This window comes from Petromyzon marinus, chromosome 16 (genome assembly GCF_048934315.1).
Source record: "Petromyzon marinus isolate PM22_M1 ecotype Great Lakes invasive population chromosome 16, UKy_Petmar_22M1.pri1.0, whole genome shotgun sequence".
Classification (NCBI taxonomy): domain Eukaryota; kingdom Metazoa; phylum Chordata; class Hyperoartia; order Petromyzontiformes; family Petromyzontidae; genus Petromyzon; species Petromyzon marinus.
The window spans coordinates 1,908,441-1,925,842 of record NC_133682.1 but is presented as its reverse complement, the minus strand read 5'-3'; the positions used below and the strand labels follow the sequence as shown (position 1 = coordinate 1,925,842).

Here is a 17,402-nt window from a genome sequence, read left to right as displayed (position 1 = left end):
TCGCGTGGCACAGGATGGGTTAAAGTAGGAGGTCGCGTGTTATCCCACAGTGAGATGTCACTGCAGTGGGTTTACTGCCACTTGATAAGGTTTTTCTGTGCCTCGCTTGGCGTCACTTTAAAAGACTTTTGGCAATTACTATAGCAATAAATAAAGTAAAATATTCTTTGATTTTATATATATATTTTTTAAATAGCATCTGTAAGTGATGGTCATTCATTCTTTGACTCACATTAAACACAGCTTCTGTTGGACCCTTAATTCTGAACTCAGCTACTTCATGGCAGTCCTCTGGAATTTTTTTACTGGGCTGTAACCAGGAGTAAAGGCTTATTCATAAACAACAACAATAATAACAACAAAAACATAATTGCTTAGAACATCTTTGTGACAGGTACTGGTAGTGTTTTTGATGATAGGCTTTCCATGATGACAAATTAGGCGTGTAGCGATCCACCGGCCATAATCGTTTCCTATGCTCATCGAAACGTGAGTGTTTTAGAATCGACTCTTTACAAAGTGTACAAATTACAAGTAAATGTGACATCTAAGCCAAGGGAGCAAATAAGTGTGAACAAAAGAGATGGAATAAAAAGAGAAAATACAAATGAGAGGGTATAGACGAAACATTATTTTTGGTAATTATTCTGGAATCAAGCTGTGACCACTGAAGCGTGACGATTCAACGGATCGCATGGGGGTGCCGGGAATCGTCGCAGGCCTAATCGCAATGCAGCCTTGCGATAAGTTCATCTGATTTAAGACATACACGGTTGCTGTACATTTAAATAAATATCTGAACAAAAAAGTTTCCTAAAGTGTGTTTTTGCAAATAGTACATTTCTCAGAACATTCAATCTAATGCATCCTTGAATTTTATTTCTCTCTACATGTTCATCACTGACATATTTTTTTTATCAGTCAGAGACGACTACTGCTTAGTGATTACACTGGATATATTTTTGCAATTAAATATATCATGGCTGTTGTTTTTTACAATACCTCTGCCAGATGGATGTTTTTCATATATTTATTAAGTTCACATATTCTCAGTTGCCACTACTCAATAAGTAAAACACAGACTATGCATAGTGTTGTCAATACCCTTTTCAGAATGGTACCTATAAAATGCATCTTTAAATAAAATGTTTATTTTCTTTTGATAAACTTCATAATTGAAGGTATAATCTATATTTAAACTTTTAGGAAGCTTTCTCTTAGTGTATCCAAATATAAATGTTAAGACATGATTGTGCCATCGTTCAAAAGTACAGGGAACGTATTTCAGTGTTAGTCTCCTCCTTAATGTTGCTGGTACCCACTGGCACCTAAGTTGTTGAATTCCATTTTCTGAAATTGTTTCTTTTCATAGTCTAACTGACCTTCCCAACTACCCCACAGACCCAACAGACCCCACCCCTACCCAACCCCTCAATACCCTCGCCACCATGTCACAAAAAATAATATTGAGAAATGAAAGCCTTATTTAATGCCATCTATCCAGGAGGCTGGGCTTGTGGCAGAGTTGTGTCCCTGTGCAGTAGTGCAGACTCACCCCCAGCGGAGGGCCTCACCAGGGCATGTGTTACTCATCAGAGTCACAGCCTCCAAGCTCATTCACATTGTTCCATTGCACTTACTTGAATCTCCCCCACTTTTGTCAACCTGCCCATGTGAAAACTGCACATTGGATTTTTCCGTGGGAGGGGGGGGGGGGGGAATTGAAGTTTTCTCCTATGTAGGTTTTCGCAGTTGTGCTGTACAGCTCTTCGATGTGTGTTTTCAGGTTTGTGCTAACTCGGGCCTGACGCCCGACGCCCGACGTTTTGCTCCGTGTGCTGCGAGCCTTACGCAGTACAACCAGAAAATATATCAGTTTTGCCACGTTATTCGACGTTTCATGCAAAATCGCAGGGAGGCAGGAAAGAAAGTGGCTTATTATTACTAACTCCTCCCGTGAAGTTTCCTATAAGTACAAAGCCAAATGTGTGTGTTGGGTAAAATCGGCGAAAAAAACCCGCGGTAATGCCGCGCACAAACGATTGATGTCACTGTCTTTGAAGTGCTACATGCACTGCCGCACGCTGGTTTTGTTCACAGCGCATTCAAGGTACGCTCGCACGCGAGAACAAACCACAACTCGCGGCAGTGGGCCTCAGTCATCTCCAAACGTTCCACTGGAATAAAATCGAAATGCCTCGCTTCCCCCACCCCCCAGCCATATCCCACCACCAACAACAGCAAATACAAAAAAACAAGAAGAAAATGGGCACATTACCTCTCGTTGCTGATTTTTTTACGTTTTTTTTTCACAGGTTGCAATACCCATGTAATGCCAGGAAGGTGGACACTTGACGTTCCAATGGGCTGGAGCTCAAATGCCAAGAAGTGTGGCTTTACATTTCCAAGGTTCAAATGCGGGACCCACGTGAGGTCAGGAGTGAACGGATGAACAGAACGCCTCTGCCTTTCAAAAACACCACAATCTGGCACGCAGCACGGGGGGACATGCGGCTTGACGACCATAAACGCCGCTGACATTTCTCACGTAATACGGCACACTACAGCTTATTAATCCGGTGGCTGGTACGAACGTCTTATTTAATGTCTCTTGGTGGCTGAAGCAGTTTAAACGATAACACAATCTCACTCAGGGCAGCGGCCAACGCCGATCTCTCGTCGTTCTTTGTAGGATGCTCGCTAAGAGATCGCAATTCACTTTTATAAAAAGGGATGGATGTCTCTGGTACATTTAATTCTTTGTTGTTGCTGTACGATAAAACAGAGGAGGACATCATAAATATCCTTACCCATGAATGATTACCCAGTTGAGGTGTGTTTTGGAAGTTAGTCAGAAAAGGCTAAAGATTGGCTCTTGGCTTCTGTTCTGTTAGAAATGTATATAAACTGTTCTAGAAAATCCCATATAATTCCGGCAAATAACAATTCCCTAAAGCACTGTTTATATATAAACAAGAGGCAGTTGAAATATTTTCAAGAGAGAGGCCACTGAAAGCACGATCACACTGACACTGTTATTCAATTTAGCCACCCCTGACATCAAAGCATCGTAACATGTTCTAAGTAATAAATAAGGTGGGACTTGAAAGGAAACATATCTTTAGGACCTGGGTGACCTTTCTTTAACATTTCAATCTCGAAATATTTTGGCGGCCTCGTGTGTCTATACAATTATACGCTGGAAGCCGCCCCCCCCCCCCCTGTCCCTGCAACAATATACGGTACTTTCGGTATAAACTGACGTAGGGAATGGCGTGATTGTTTAGATTAGCACCATGCTGATAGGCAGACGAGGAGGGGGGAGCGCTTGCTCACAAAGCGAGATCGTTAAAAAACTGCTCCAGCCAAAAAAAAAGTTTTTTTTTTTTTCCAGGGTTTGCCACAAGAACGCAAGAGCCACTCCGAACGTCACGGACGCACTACTACATCGAGTGATTTTTTTTAATTTTCTTTTTTTCATTTCTCTTTTTGTACGAGTTCTTCTCTTGTTATCTACAAATCTCTAAGGCACGTCACATGGTACCGAGAAAAAAATAAAGAGAAAGATACTTCTCAGCAGGGCACTTTGCACGCAGAGAAGAATGACCCCGCCCCCCCCGCCACGTCGCTCAAGCAGGAGGATCACTTCCACCGTATCGTTTCACGGCCTTATAGCTTTACGCAAGAAGTGTTTTTTTTACCATTAAATAAAGACCGTGCATATTTTTGGATTTTTAAAAAAAAATTATATATATTTTTAAAATGTGAACTCTTGTTTTTTTTGTTTTGTGTTTATCAATGAAGCGATCCGCACTCTTACTGCACTATCAAAACTTGCTGAAGGTTTTAGCTTTGTTTCCCCCCACTTTAGTCAGACAGCGACGCTTGTGCAGCCCCAAAGGCGAGGGGGAATGTTCTAATCCAGGCTGTGATCTCTGCCTCGTCTCACTTGTAGAGCAACACGAAGTGCGACGGGCATGAGTTACGACGGATAAAAACTCAACACGCGCTGCTTCTGCCAATGTAGTCGGAGCATCCTTCGCTCGCAATCTGTGTCATCCACTGATGGACTATCCCTATTGGCACAAGGCTTATCTGGTGGTGATTTGTTGATTTGCGTTTTTTTGTGATTTTTGAGGCTGTGAGGTGAACAGAGTTTCCAGACAAACCTGGTCTTTAGCTTCTCCTTCAACTGCTGTGCAATGACTAAGTGGCTCCGATTGTCCTCTCCTATGAATGAAGAAGGGCAATAAAGCAATGTTTGTTTCACGTCCCCAACGTCATCTTGCGCGTGTTGCAGAAGTGTTTCTTTCCACACCCGCCGATATTCCGTACAACCGTAGGGCACGGGAACGCACGCAAAGGTTGCTTCGAAATCAGGGGGCTTCCATCTTCCACCGCGAAAATAGGGATCGGCACGAGCGAACTTATGTCCCAAGAACCAGTACGGAGGGGGAGGCGCTAGCTCAGCAGGGCAGGCGTTAATCCCGTCAGCGGGCAAGGGGGACTGGAAAGCAATCCCAGGCAGCGCCACTTCAATCCTCACCGCTCACACAGCAGCGCAAGTGCGTCTGCGTGGGGTGGGAAAGGGACGGGCTACATACAGGCTACGTCCGGGTCTCCAGGCGCAGCCAGTGCAGGCTCTGTCGGCAGTGACGCACGAGGTGGCCCAGGCTGCTGCTCAGGGTCAAAGCCCCCACGGCGGAGTCCACAGCCTGGAAAAACTCTGCAGGGGCAGGACGGGAGGAACACACAAAAGCATATTTCAACCGTCAGCGGTGCTGCTACTGCTGCCGCTGTCTGTACAGGGACCACCGCTGTGATGTGTGGGAGATAAAAAAAAAAACTTCAACATCACAGACAGAGGAAACGGAATATATGAATATCCCAGGGCTGATGTGGTGGTGATGGGCAAGCTAGACGTCACACCGGGCCGTTCATTGAGCTGAGAGTACTCTGACTTGGGATTTCCATGTTAATTTAGCTATCGGTATGGTGAATCGAAATGAATGACTGGAAACTGCACAGGAAGCCACTCCTTTTTGGCAAAAATCTCATTGGCAATGTCCAGTGTAATGAGGTGACAATAAGCGTACATCTTGTACGTCCATGAGTAGTAAACAAAAAGTACAGGTCTTTGTTAATCTGCTGCTGGATGAAGGCCTCCCCATTTTGTGCGAGTCATAGGAGTTGTTTTCACCATACTTTCACCACATTGGTCAGTGCGTGTTGGTGACGGCAGGTATAGCAGATACGTGGGAGCACAGAAGTACAGTATAATAATGGATTTTGCTGTACTGCTCTCTGGTGCCCACAACGCGGCCCTGTACCAGTCTATAACACCTGTTATACATGGCGGTTGCCCATCCACACCACTGCTGGCGAAAGAGTTTCCACAAGAGGGAGCTCTGGAGAGTTCCTCGGGGGTATTTTGGCCTTCTCTTCCACGATGGTCAGATGTCTCCGAAGAGGCGGGAGCACCCGCACTTTACCCCACCACCACCACCACAACCTGCCGATCCCACTAGATGCGAGCGGGATGTGCGAATTATCGCACCGCGGCAGCAAGGGTCGGCCGCGACCGTCTACGGCGCGCTCACAAACTCCGTCAAACTCACTGCGGCTCTCCTTGCAGAGCGCGTCGGCCTGCTCCCACGCATCGTAGCCGTACAGCAGCTGATTGGTCATGTGCACGTGGCTGGCGGCCATCTGATGCACTCGCTGCGGGATGCTGACCACGGCCGAGCCGGAGGACGAGGAGGAGGACGAGGAGGAGGACGACGAGGGGGGCTGATTGGAAGAGTTGGGGCCCCCGGCGCAGGGACCACCTCCGTACGCACCCCCGCCGCTGCCCTGGGATCCCACCGAGCCGGCGGGCGATGGCGTGGACGGCATCGGGGATGGTGTGCCGGCCCTGTGTGGGGAGGGGAGGGGGGGAGGAGGAGAAGGTGGAGGAGTATGAGGGGAGAGGGGAAGAGGAGGAGGAAGACGGGATGAAGGGGGACAATTGAGGAGGAAGGAGAATGAGGGAGAGGAGGAGGGGATGAGTAGGGAGTAGAAAAATGCGAGCAGGAAGGAGGGGGAGGAAGAGGGAAGAGGAGGGAGGAGCAGAAGCAGGAGGATGAGGAGCTGTCAACACCTCACCCAATCACAGCAGGCCCTCGGGCACAGCAGCCGCGTCAGTATTTATTGTCGTTGTGATTGGCAGTGGTGCATTATTTAAAAAGCACCCCCCACCGAGATGTAGCTCTTTATTTTAAAACGTTGTTCATGAAAATTCCCTGACGTATACAAAAAAAATGGTAAGGCAACTTAATATTTAAAATATTCTAGTTCAATCATGCCTTTACAAATCCTGTTACATTTTAGAAATAAATTCATACTGGGGCATGACTACGTTTCACTTAATCTTCTTAATGCTCTTCGACTCAGGTTGACAGCATCAATACATTAGCTCTGTCTGTGTGTCTGCAACAGGGTTCACGGTAACTCTTGTAATGATGATCCCACTTAGAAAATGTTTAAACCACGTTGTTATTCGGGACTTGCTCTATAGAACACCGTGTGGCTATTCAGGACTTACCTGATATAAACCAGCGCTGAAAGGACCAGTCATAGATGCGTAACCGCATTTTCCCCCTGACAGCTACCATACCGCTAAATTAAATGATTCCCAAGACAAAAGGATGTTTGGGAAGCCATTACAGGATCTGCGCATGCACGTGCCCGATCTTTATTCCCCGCTTGGAAATTGGCAGGTGAAACGAGAGGGTGTGGCGACGCTTACTTTCCATTCCAGGGAGACGTTGTCTGTGCCGTCTTGGGGGAATTCTAAAATGACAAAGAAAAGTGCAACAAAAAAAACTGTTAAAATATTCACATTTCTTTCTCTCGGGCACACGGAATTTTGGGGGAAGTAATCACAAATAAACAATGGTATTTGTGTTGTGCGTGCACGAACATGTGCGTGAGTATTTTATAAGCCAATCATGAAGATAATGAAATTTAATAACAGGCTGTGAAACCACATATACCACCGTGTGACGTCAATTGGCTTTAGGGAGTCTGCGTTACATATTTATTATTTAATATAACAAATGTGTGTGCATGCTTGTGTGCGTGTGTGGCAGCATTTCCAAAATAAATGTATGAAACGCTGCGTATACGAAGTTTTGGCCTCGGGGAGTGTGTACAAAATTTATTTGCACAATACATTCATAGATACGCACAGCCACATGCACAGCACAAACAACAGAATTATTCTTACACTGGTATACACAAAAGTATTACTGTCAAGCATTACTTAGTCACATACGATGCCATCAATAGGTGCAGCGGGGGCACAGTAGTTTGCAAACTGCACTATGAGCCTGGTGACTCAAGTTCGATTCCCGCCCATGGCTTGCATCAGTGGGAAGTGATATCTGAACCGGACCTGGTAATCTCCCCTTAACCAGCCCGCAGCGAAATACGGGAAGTATGTTTATTTGGCACCCAATGACGGACACGGCATTGGGAGGCCTTAATCCAGCAGTGGATTGACGATAGGTTGAACATTATAACTGATTATTAATTGTGATAACGTGTTATCGTGTGGGCGAACACCATGCATGCCAGGTTGTCACAGGCAGTTGCTAAGACACATGTCGGGCAGCGAAAGGGATAAGGCAAAAAAAAATCCATTGTTGTACTGCACTATCCTTCCACGTCCATGCTCCTCATACTGCTGCTGGGTGGCGAGGCGTTGGAGAGATTTGAGAAACTCGCCCATCGATTTTACCGTTCCGCCAAGAGAACGAAACAGAAACAATTGAAATGCAAGCTCATTGTGCGAACCACGACACCGCAGCAGCGTCTCAGCATCCCCGCTGAATTGATACGAACGCCAGAATTGACGTCACGAGTCAACAAATGCTCCGGGACAAAGCCTGAAGGAGAGCGAATTAGACGCATTACTCTGGTGCCCCATCTGCGCTGAGTGGCGGCGCTGACGCAGGGAGCCATCAGAGCCATTAAGGCAATGACACATGCAGGCGAACGACACTCGACGATGGCGCTACTGCTGCCGCGGCGGTTGGCCGCAGCCGTGTTGTTGTCATTCTTCAGAAGCACGCAGCACATGGAGCAATGTCACGCAAACACTGTGCCGAACAGCTCCCGGTACAGCGGCGATAGCACATTGGACAGCTACATTATTGTACGGCCCGTAAACATGACATTAAGTTAACCATTGCACACAAGAGGGTGGTGAGCTCAAAACAACACCCACTAACGATTGGATCACCGTGCCCCCCCACTACCGATGTTCACAGACTGCACCAAATACTCATTTTAGGCTGAACTGACCCGAGGGAGGCCCAGTACCAAGATTACACTTCAATTGCAGCTGACGTTGTGTACCTACCAGGACTTGGCCCTGGGTGTTCCAGGCATCAGTGCAGAGCGTGTACTTAATTTCAGACAGGTGCCCCCTCCCCGTCACAAACCAGGGCATTGCCCCCCTCGATGGAGCAACACTCTTCTCTTGCTGCGTGTGGCTGGTGCAGAAGCGCAAATTCAGGTTTCTGTGACTAGGTGGCCCTCCCGGTCGAGATGTTTCCGTTTAAGCCGAACCTTCTTCTCCAGCGGTATTTGGTGCCGAGTAATGAATGCGGTTCCCAGAAAATGCATTTTCCAGTCACCCATTAAAAGGTCCCCGGTACGTGAATTAATATTACGCGTGTTTTCATCATTGTTAGAATGAACAGCTCATCATTAATCATCAGCAGCCAGCTTGCAAACTACAGTCACATTGTCTGCGGCGTGATAGCACCTCCACTACCCTAATCCGTGCTCGGCAATCTGCGATGCGGCCAGGAGACGGCATTAGACCAATGGATTCTGAAATCTATCTGTGCAGAGCGTTGAGCTTTACACAATCGTATGGACGGTGGGATTTCCCAGGGTTCTTCGCTTGCCTCCCACGTGAAGCCAAACCACTCACGAATGTAAATTGACCGAACATTCCAACGGAGGACCCCTCCTGGACAATGTGTCCTGAGACTGGACGGGGCTCTCCTGAGCAAACATTCGTCGTCGTTTTCGGTCTCGCAACCGCGCGCAGGCGCTCGAGCAACTGGCGGCGGCGGCGGCGCACGCTCACGCTCGCAACGCCCGCCAACAAACAAGCACCTTGAAGTGGTCGGTGAGCGCCCTGGCGTACTTCATGGCGCTGTCTTTCTTGAAGCGGAAGAGGCGGATGTACAGCAGCGTCTGACAGCGGAAACTGCGGAGAAAGCAAACGGCAGGGTGACACACCGATCGCCCTCGGGATCCTTCGGTGGCACCGCAGTTTGTGTAGCCCCAGTGCTGTGGTGTCGGCCTATGCAATAACACTTTTGCTTTGCGTCTCTTTCATGAGATGGTAGTATCCAGTCAAACCTCTCGCGGGACAGTGCAATCCTTCATGTTTAGAGAATGCCCCGCAGAAGCAAATATCACAGAGCTGCCTCTGAAAGGCCCTTCAGTAGTATCCTCTGGTCCACAAAGGAGGTGGTAGCATTTTCCCACGGGGCTCTGCTTCTGATGGGAATGTTTGTCACGTGACAAGTACATTTTCAGAGCTAATATTTGGTGAAGGAGCTGAAATCATTACCTTGCTGCAACTCTAGAATCCCAGGTTTAATGACAGGCTGCTGCTTGGGTTTGAATCCAGCAAACTCAGGGGTGCCAGCTCAGTGCTCTGACCTCTGAGCCACCCGGCCACCTCTTGCACTGACTGGGGCTTTCTAAACGTGCGATTAACCACGCGTTGGCGCAGCTCGTGAAACTGAACGGCGGTGGCACCGTCAGGCATTCTTAAAGAGTGCAGCCCCATGAAAGAAAACCGCAAATGAACCCCGCTTCTGAGCGTTTTCTCACACCGTCTTCAGCCAGTATCTACCCACTGCTGGATGACGCCTCCCCAATCCATTGCCATCTCTCACGGCCCTACAATGCAACACACGATTGGCCGTGTGCTCCCCTTTGGCTGCCCCTATCGTGAATCTCAACCATCGGGGGTTTTTTCGTAAAATATTTCAAATGAATGTAATTGTGTTTATCACCAATGCCTTACCAGATGGCAGCAAGTTTCCGATCAGCGGAGGAAGCGTCTGGTGCCAGGTGACTCCTGAGCCTCATAGTGTACCTGCGGGGGCGGCACGGGGAGCAGGGCGACTGTCAGGGTACAGTCACGGTGATGTCATTCGCTGAAGTAAGCCTCTGTCTGTGTGCTGGTATTGGTGTCCATATTACAACTAATCCTCGGCTTTCAAGGCTGGCTCAATATTTCAGCTTGGCTAAGATGCTCAGAATTGTTTTATGATTGGTGTGATGAAAAAAAAAAGGATTACGATGACAATGGAGGTGTGATGATGTGATGACGATGATGCAATGGATACACAATTTACGATGATGATGATATTGTGACAGCGATGAATATCTGTGTCACAACCCCACCATGCATAGATTTTCGCGGGTTGTGCTGTACAGCTCGCCGATGTGTTTCCAGGCTGTACCGTGTGTTGTTTGGCACGACGCCCGAGATGCGGGGAACTAAATCCCAGCCCAAGGGTGGGAGCGGAAACGTCGGGCATCGTGCCGAATAAGACGTGGTACAACCCGGAAAACACACCGGAGAGATCCGTGCCCCACCAGCATCGTGAATTTCCGGCTGACAAGGAGACGTTGCAGACGACTCACTTGATGAGCTCCAGGGTCTCGGAGAACATGGAGTAGGGCGACTTTGCCTCCAGCGGGTCCCGCTCCATCGCGATGCCGCACTCAATGAACGAGAGTGCCGCGTCCGCGTAGTTGATGGCCTTGCCGAACTTCTCCATCTGTCGCAACGGGGAGGGGCGGTGGAGAGGAGGGGGGGGGGGAGGGCAACGGGGGGGGGGGCGGCGATAACGAAGCGTTGCCATGGATTCCTACGCTCGCTTGACACGCGTCGAATTGCGTGCGCAAGACCCGATTGCTTGGGATTTACGGCAAAGTAACGTGCTCATGTATGTAAAGGCAAAGATGCAGCCCTGCAATTTCCTGCTTATTTTGCTGTGGGTGGGAGGGCCTCTACTACAGGGAGCTCCTCTATAGGGTATTTGGCCTACTCTTCCATCCAATGCTAATGTATGATGAGGTTAATAGAACGAACAAGAGAGAACAAGAGAAGTCATTGAAGATGGACAATGAAATTGAGATGCATGCATCAGCCTGTTCGTATGAGAATCGGTCGTTAGAATCGTATGCAAATTATACGTATTTAGGATCGAGGAGCGGAAAAAAAATGTATGAATACATATAAAAACACAAACTATACCATCAAAACGTGACAAACAAGACTAAAATATAAATTTAAACACATTGTGACCCTATACCATGGGAATCAATAAAACCACTGCTGTATGGAATGGTTACATGTCTACCCCTAATGCTAGGCAAACACACACAATGCTAATTTCTATCCGTGTCATATTTGGAGATGTTCTTTGAATTGATATTCACAGCAATCTTGCTTTCATAAAAGCAGTCTGGCAACAACCGAATAAATAGAAGAGGCAGATATCACAGACTCGAGAGTCTACGCTGCGTGCAGGAGGAATCGGCGTGCAGAGAACTGCACGGGAGAAGACGCGCCACGCGTGTCGAACCCGCACTCACCATGTTGTCAGCCCTGTGCTTCAGCCTCTTGGCTTCGAGCATGTGGTAGTCAGGTGACCTTGGCCTAAGGGCGGGGAGGCAAAAAGCAGACAGCTGTAGTGGGGCAGGGTGGCGCAGCTGTAACACTTGCGCCTCACTCGTGCCAACTAATGACTTTCAAATTACTCAATTGGGATTACAAACAGCAACATTGCCCCCTACTGAAAAAACCTTGGCAGGACCCTCCTGAAAAAAGAGTCGGGGTAAACAAGCCGGCTGATAATAAGAATAATAAAATTCAATAACCCTGAGCACAACGTTCTTCGCTAACATTTTAAATAATCACACCAAAGTCACATGCCACGTTGCCATGACGACTCGATAGTGGGCTGGCCCGGTGTGTCAATCAGCCAACTGGAATGAGCGCCGCTGACTTCCCACAAAGCGGTACTAATTTTATTGACCCAAGAGAGGTGATGGTCCGAGTGTGCAGCCAAGGGGTAACGTGAACAGGCAGAGACAGATCAACTAAAAGGCTAACTTTCATGCGTAGTTATTAAATGTCAAAGAGGGCAAAACAAGCAAACATATGACAACACGATGGCCTTGAAAAATAGGAATATTGATGATGAAAAAACCTATTCAGTCATCTGTCAACTCATCAAGGTTTTTTTTAAACAAAGAGAATCAAAGCAGCAGCAGCAACAAACCCTCTCACTATCAAGGGCTGCAGGGAAACGGCCGGGAGCGTGGACTTGTGACTGAATCCATTTGTGTATGAAACAGACTTGACAAGACATCGTTGTCAAGTGAAACATCAAAACATCAAAACAACAACAATAACTCAACTTCGCCCACATACGGCAGTGACGCAACGTGCAGAGAGACATTGGCACCCGTCAGGGGATTTTCAAGTTTGGAAACCAGTTCATGACTTTTTTTTTAAAATACATGTTATTTGGAATTAGTTGAGGCTATGTTGAGAGAGCTTATTGAACAAATCATCCTGAATACACCAGAGCTCATGAGAACCCATAAGCTAATCAGTGCCGAGTCCGGAAATTGCTTGGCTTGGTGACCACCGATAGTTACTCACCGCGGCAAATCTTGCCAGGGTGTGTAAACGGTTAGCACACTGGATCTCCCGGCGCGGCAGTTGAAACAATAGACAAGTTTCTTAAACATCCCCACACCTCTGTCTATGCAGCAGTACAAATGGGCACATCGCAGTCCATCGGTCGGTCGTGTGTGGTGGGATCAAGTGTCTGGCCAGCGTGGAAGAGTAGGCCAAGTATCCTCTGGAGGGTGCTTTGTAGCGTTCCTTCTCATGCACGTCCATCCGCCAGCAGCGGTACAAACGTGAAATTGTGGGCATGCACCTTTGCCATAACCAATAATGGATGGAATTGGCCAAACATTCTAAAACAGCAGGACCCTCTTTGAGAAAGAGTCTTGACACTCAGTGAAATATTTATGGGTAGGCACAGGGCACGGAGAACTCTTCCTAGAGCTGTGCGGTCCTGCCCTTACTTTTCGTCGTGGTTGAGAAGCGGTTTCTTCGGGTCGCCGTGGCCATTGGGCAGCGTTGGCCAAGGCTCGGAGGCCACGCTGCAGAGGTCGCTCCTCTGACACGGCTCGGCAGCAGAGCTCTCGAGCGAGACCTGGGCAGAGACAAGGGGAGAGGTCACTACGCTACGGCGCTCGCGCTCGTCCGAGCAGCACTCGTCGCATGTGCGATGAGAATCCTGCTACAAGGGAATGCTTCGCTGTATTTTCATCGGTATAATAACAAGGAGCAAGGAGCATCAACCATCGTGCAAACTCCGGTCATCCTCGCAGTGGCGTTTGGCTAGCCATCGAACAAAGATGGTCATTGCATTGCGCCATTTTAGATACAATTTTGTGGCCGTCTGGAACGCTCTTCCTTCCGATATTAGGAAGCCACTTGGAGCTGTGCACACCTCGATTGAAAAAACTAATTTCTTTACAAGAAATGTTGTGTTTAGTTTGTTGTCCTTTCCCCGCACCTCCCGATTTGCGTGGTTGGCTACCTCCAGAACAAAAGAAGTTCATGTTGCTCATTTCACCCTGCCATACAAAAGAAGGTGAGCCTCATGAGTTAACGGTCTCACCCTGCGGCCGCCGGGTCTGACGGGAGGTTTGCTGGGGGACTCCTGCTGCTGCTGCTGCCTGGAGGCCACTCCGGGCCGGTCCACCTGGATGCTCGGTCCCTGCGGCCACGCCCCATTAACCGTCACCGCGGCGACCTCAGTAGCCCCGGCAACGGGCGGCGGCGAGCTCCCAGGCCGCTTGACGCCGACGGGAGCGTTGGCGCGCCAGCTCGCTCCGTTGTGCCGCGGGGCCGCGTCGGGGTGGCCGGATTTAGGCGACCGGAAGGAGGAGTGGCCGGTCGAGAAAGAGGAGGAGGTGGAGGTGGTCATGGCAGAGGTGGTGTGCCGCTTCTTGTCAAGCGACTTGGAGGACCTGGGTGGGAGACGCGCGACAGTCGTCAATATTCACTCCGTTAACTTACAGAGAGAGCGGCGATTGTGTGCACTTGCCTGTCAGCCACACGCCGCATTCATAGCAGAGTCACATGACGCGCCGTTTCGGTCGTTACAATGATTGCACTCCAAGAAACTTGTCATTACGGTCACGATACACACGTCGAATCGTGCGTGCGAGGATCAGTTACTCTCGCATGCAGCGACAACGACATGCAGACGCGCGATCGCTCTCCCTCCCCCCGGCACGGGCGGCGCGCCGTGGAGGCGCCGGCAGGGAGACGTACTGCCTGCTGGAGAGCGGGTGCTTGTGGCGATCGGGCGGCGCTCCGTTGACGGCGCCGTGCTGGTTCGACGAGGAGTCTTTGTCCGTGCGGGGTTTCTTGCCGTCGCCGCCGCGGCTCTCCCGGCTCGTCGACCTGTCCGACTGACGGCCACAAGACGCAGGCGCAGGGCTCTTAGGGCGAAAAAACACGCGACCGCCTTCGCGCCAGTACGTTCCACGTTGCCGGCGTCCACGACGGCGGCAACGTGGGGTCAGGAGCTGAATGCCAATGTCGAGGTCTGCTGGCCGCGATGAGAGGGCATCAGCGGAGAGTTTGCGTAGTTTTTTTGCTTGTTTATCCCTTCTACTCCGCTGAAGGAGCACAGCCGACAGCGGTTGACTCTACGGTCCACAGTTTGGGTTGCAGAGTAGATCACCGTAGTCCGAGCTCCCTGTGGTGGGCCACCTGTCACGTATTTCTGTGTCGCCTTCAACGTGACTGACACTGTCATCTCAGCAAAATTGACGTCGTTAATTCGAAAACAGCGGAGCTAAACACCAAAAAAAGGACATTATAAGCGCCAGAAATGGATGGGACGAGGTATTCCGAGCGACCCAACTAGACATTGAAACGCTCAGAAGCCCTAAATTTTACCTCCGGGCCAGAAACCTAAGGGAAAATAGCATTGACACGCGAATACGTATACCCGCACACATGCCACGTCAACTTATGCTGACTAATTCGTCGGAGCAAAAGAGTCGATTCACTGCCCAAATGTATCGGTTCCAGCCGAAATCACAGAAAGTGTGATATCACGATGGACAGATGTTGATAAAAGCGAAAACAAGGAAGCTAAAATGTGTTTGGACACGTGACGCGTCGAGGGGGGCGTTATCCAACATCCGTCATACAGGGCGTGGGAGAAACAAAAGGAAGGCGAGGAAGACCCCAGGATCGATTGGAAGACAAAGGTCACCACGTGGCCCGATGCCTCACCTCGTGCCTCCTCTTCTCCGCCGCCACCACCGCCGCCGGCGGCGCAGGCAGCGCAGCTTTGTCAGCGGAGGAGGAGCCGTCCCTTTGCGAGCGGCGTCCGGCGTCCCCACCCCGCTCGCGCGACCGCCCGCGCCCCGGCACGTGCGTCAGCAGCGAGAGGTCAACTCGCACCAGCAGCGTGCCGGCCGGCTCCGGCAAATCCAACGACGTCGCGGTCCCGCCGTCGCCGGCACCCGCCGGGGTCGGCGACGCGCTGCGACGGCGTTCGTACGCGGGCCGCGGAGAACGGACCCCGCCGGCGTGCGGCGCCGGCGGACGCTCCGTCTCGCGGTCGCCGCCCCGGCCGGAGGAGTGCGCGCGCCCCCGCCGCTCGGCGCCGTCGCAGTCGAGCGGCGGGGAAAGCGGCCCGCTGCTCGTCTCGCTCTCTCGCCGGGGCCTCTGCCGCCACGGGGAGCGGGCGTTGGCGTTCCGGCCGGCGCCGGAGTCGGGCGCGAGCCGGCCATTCCCGTCGTTGTCGCGCAGCGGGGAGAGCAGCAGCTCGCCGTCGCGGAGAGGGGAGAGGAAATCGCTGCTCTCGCTGCCTCTCCGCTCGCTGTCTCTCGTCCGCGCGTGGACGGTCCTGCTCCTTCTGGACTCGCGCAGCGGCGAGAGCGGCGTAGACTCCATCGTCGGGATCGGGGACATGAAGAGCTCGACCTTCGGCTCGATAGTCACCGTCCCGGCGGGTCTCCGGCCAGGGCCCGGGGGTTTGGTCTCGCTTCCGGGCAGCTCGCAGTAGGGGGGCGATCGCGCTTTAGCCGTGGGGCTGTCACTATCCGAGTCTGAGTCTGAATCCGAAGAACAGGAAGTGGAGTGGACGAACTCGACAGAAATCGGTGCCACTTTGCCGTTGGCCCGCTGCCGCTTACGGTCCTTGTCGGACACCGCCGGGCGGGACATTGGTTTGGGCTCCTTCCTGGCGGCGCCTTTCCCCCGGCCCACACCCCGGGGCCTCCCCCTCGTCGCTGGCTCGCTGGGGGGCTGTACAAGTTTTGGCTTTTTCCACGCTCCGCGGGGGGGCTCCGTTTTGGAAAAAACCCCGCCGGAGCCAGAACCCGACGACGTATCCGAGTGAACCAGCAGGCCATTCCTGGGCATTGTCGTCTCCTTGGGCGGTCCGACCTCCACGCCGGCGGTCGCTCCCCCCCTGTCCACGCTGCTCCTCGGCTGCTTCTGCCCCGTCATCCTGTGCGGCGCGGGCGTCGACACCGGCACCGGCACCGCCTCCGCCTCCACCTGGCACTGCCGCTGAGTCCTGCTCTCTACGGCCGGCTCGCCGGCGCCGGACCGCTCCGGCTCGGACGCCACCGACACGGTCGCCACCGGCGGCGTGCGGGCTAGCGGCTGCGGCTGCGGCTGCTGCTGCCCCGAGGTCTGCTGGGCCTGCCCTTTCAGCTGAGCTTGGCTCAGGTTGGGCAGCAGCACCAGTGCCGGGGTCAGGGAGCCCAGCAGGCCGCAAGGCGAGTCCGGGGACCCGCGGCCTCCGCCCAGCGGCGTCACCTTGTTCAGGTACGGCTGCAGCTGCCACTTGTTGCGGAGAGGGGGATCCGGCTGCATGCAACAGGGGAATCCGAAACGTCACACCGTCAGCCGAAACGTCACACCGTCAGCCGAGACGTCACACCGTCAGCTGAGACGTCACACCATCAGCCGAGACGTCACACCGTCAGCCGAGACGTCACACCATCAGCCGAGACGTCACACCGTCAGCCGAGACGTCGCTACGTCAGCCGAGACGTCACACCATCAGCTGTGACATCACAACATCATCCGGGATGTCACACCGTCAGCCGAGACGTCGCTACGTCAGCCGGGACGTCACACCATCAGCTGTGACATCACAACATCATCCGGGATGTCACACCGTCAGCTGAGACATCACTCACTGATGGCCGGACAATTACAGCAAATGATTATCTGTCAAATTTATTCGAGCTTT

General features: G+C 51.4%; 1 protein-coding gene across 1 annotated transcript in view; it reads right to left on the bottom strand.

Moving 5' to 3' along the window:
- Positions 1-1,126: 1,126 nt before the first annotated feature.
- AFF3 (ALF transcription elongation factor 3) overlaps positions 1,127-17,402 on the bottom strand; it is a 178,179-nt gene continuing 161,903 nt past the window's right edge. The window contains exons 12-22 of the mRNA XM_076067341.1: positions 15,425-17,014; positions 14,450-14,589; positions 13,791-14,142; positions 13,189-13,319; positions 11,680-11,743; positions 10,723-10,859; positions 10,097-10,168; positions 9,172-9,265; positions 6,788-6,831; positions 5,619-5,914; positions 1,127-4,726 (exon numbers count right to left, since the gene is read on the bottom strand). Coding sequence (XP_075923456.1) covers positions 4,608-4,726; positions 5,619-5,914; positions 6,788-6,831; positions 9,172-9,265; positions 10,097-10,168; positions 10,723-10,859; positions 11,680-11,743; positions 13,189-13,319; positions 13,791-14,142; positions 14,450-14,589; positions 15,425-17,014 — 3,039 coding nt within the window. The 3' untranslated portion in view covers positions 1,127-4,607. The remainder of the gene's footprint in view (positions 4,727-5,618; positions 5,915-6,787; positions 6,832-9,171; positions 9,266-10,096; positions 10,169-10,722; positions 10,860-11,679; positions 11,744-13,188; positions 13,320-13,790; positions 14,143-14,449; positions 14,590-15,424; positions 17,015-17,402) is intronic.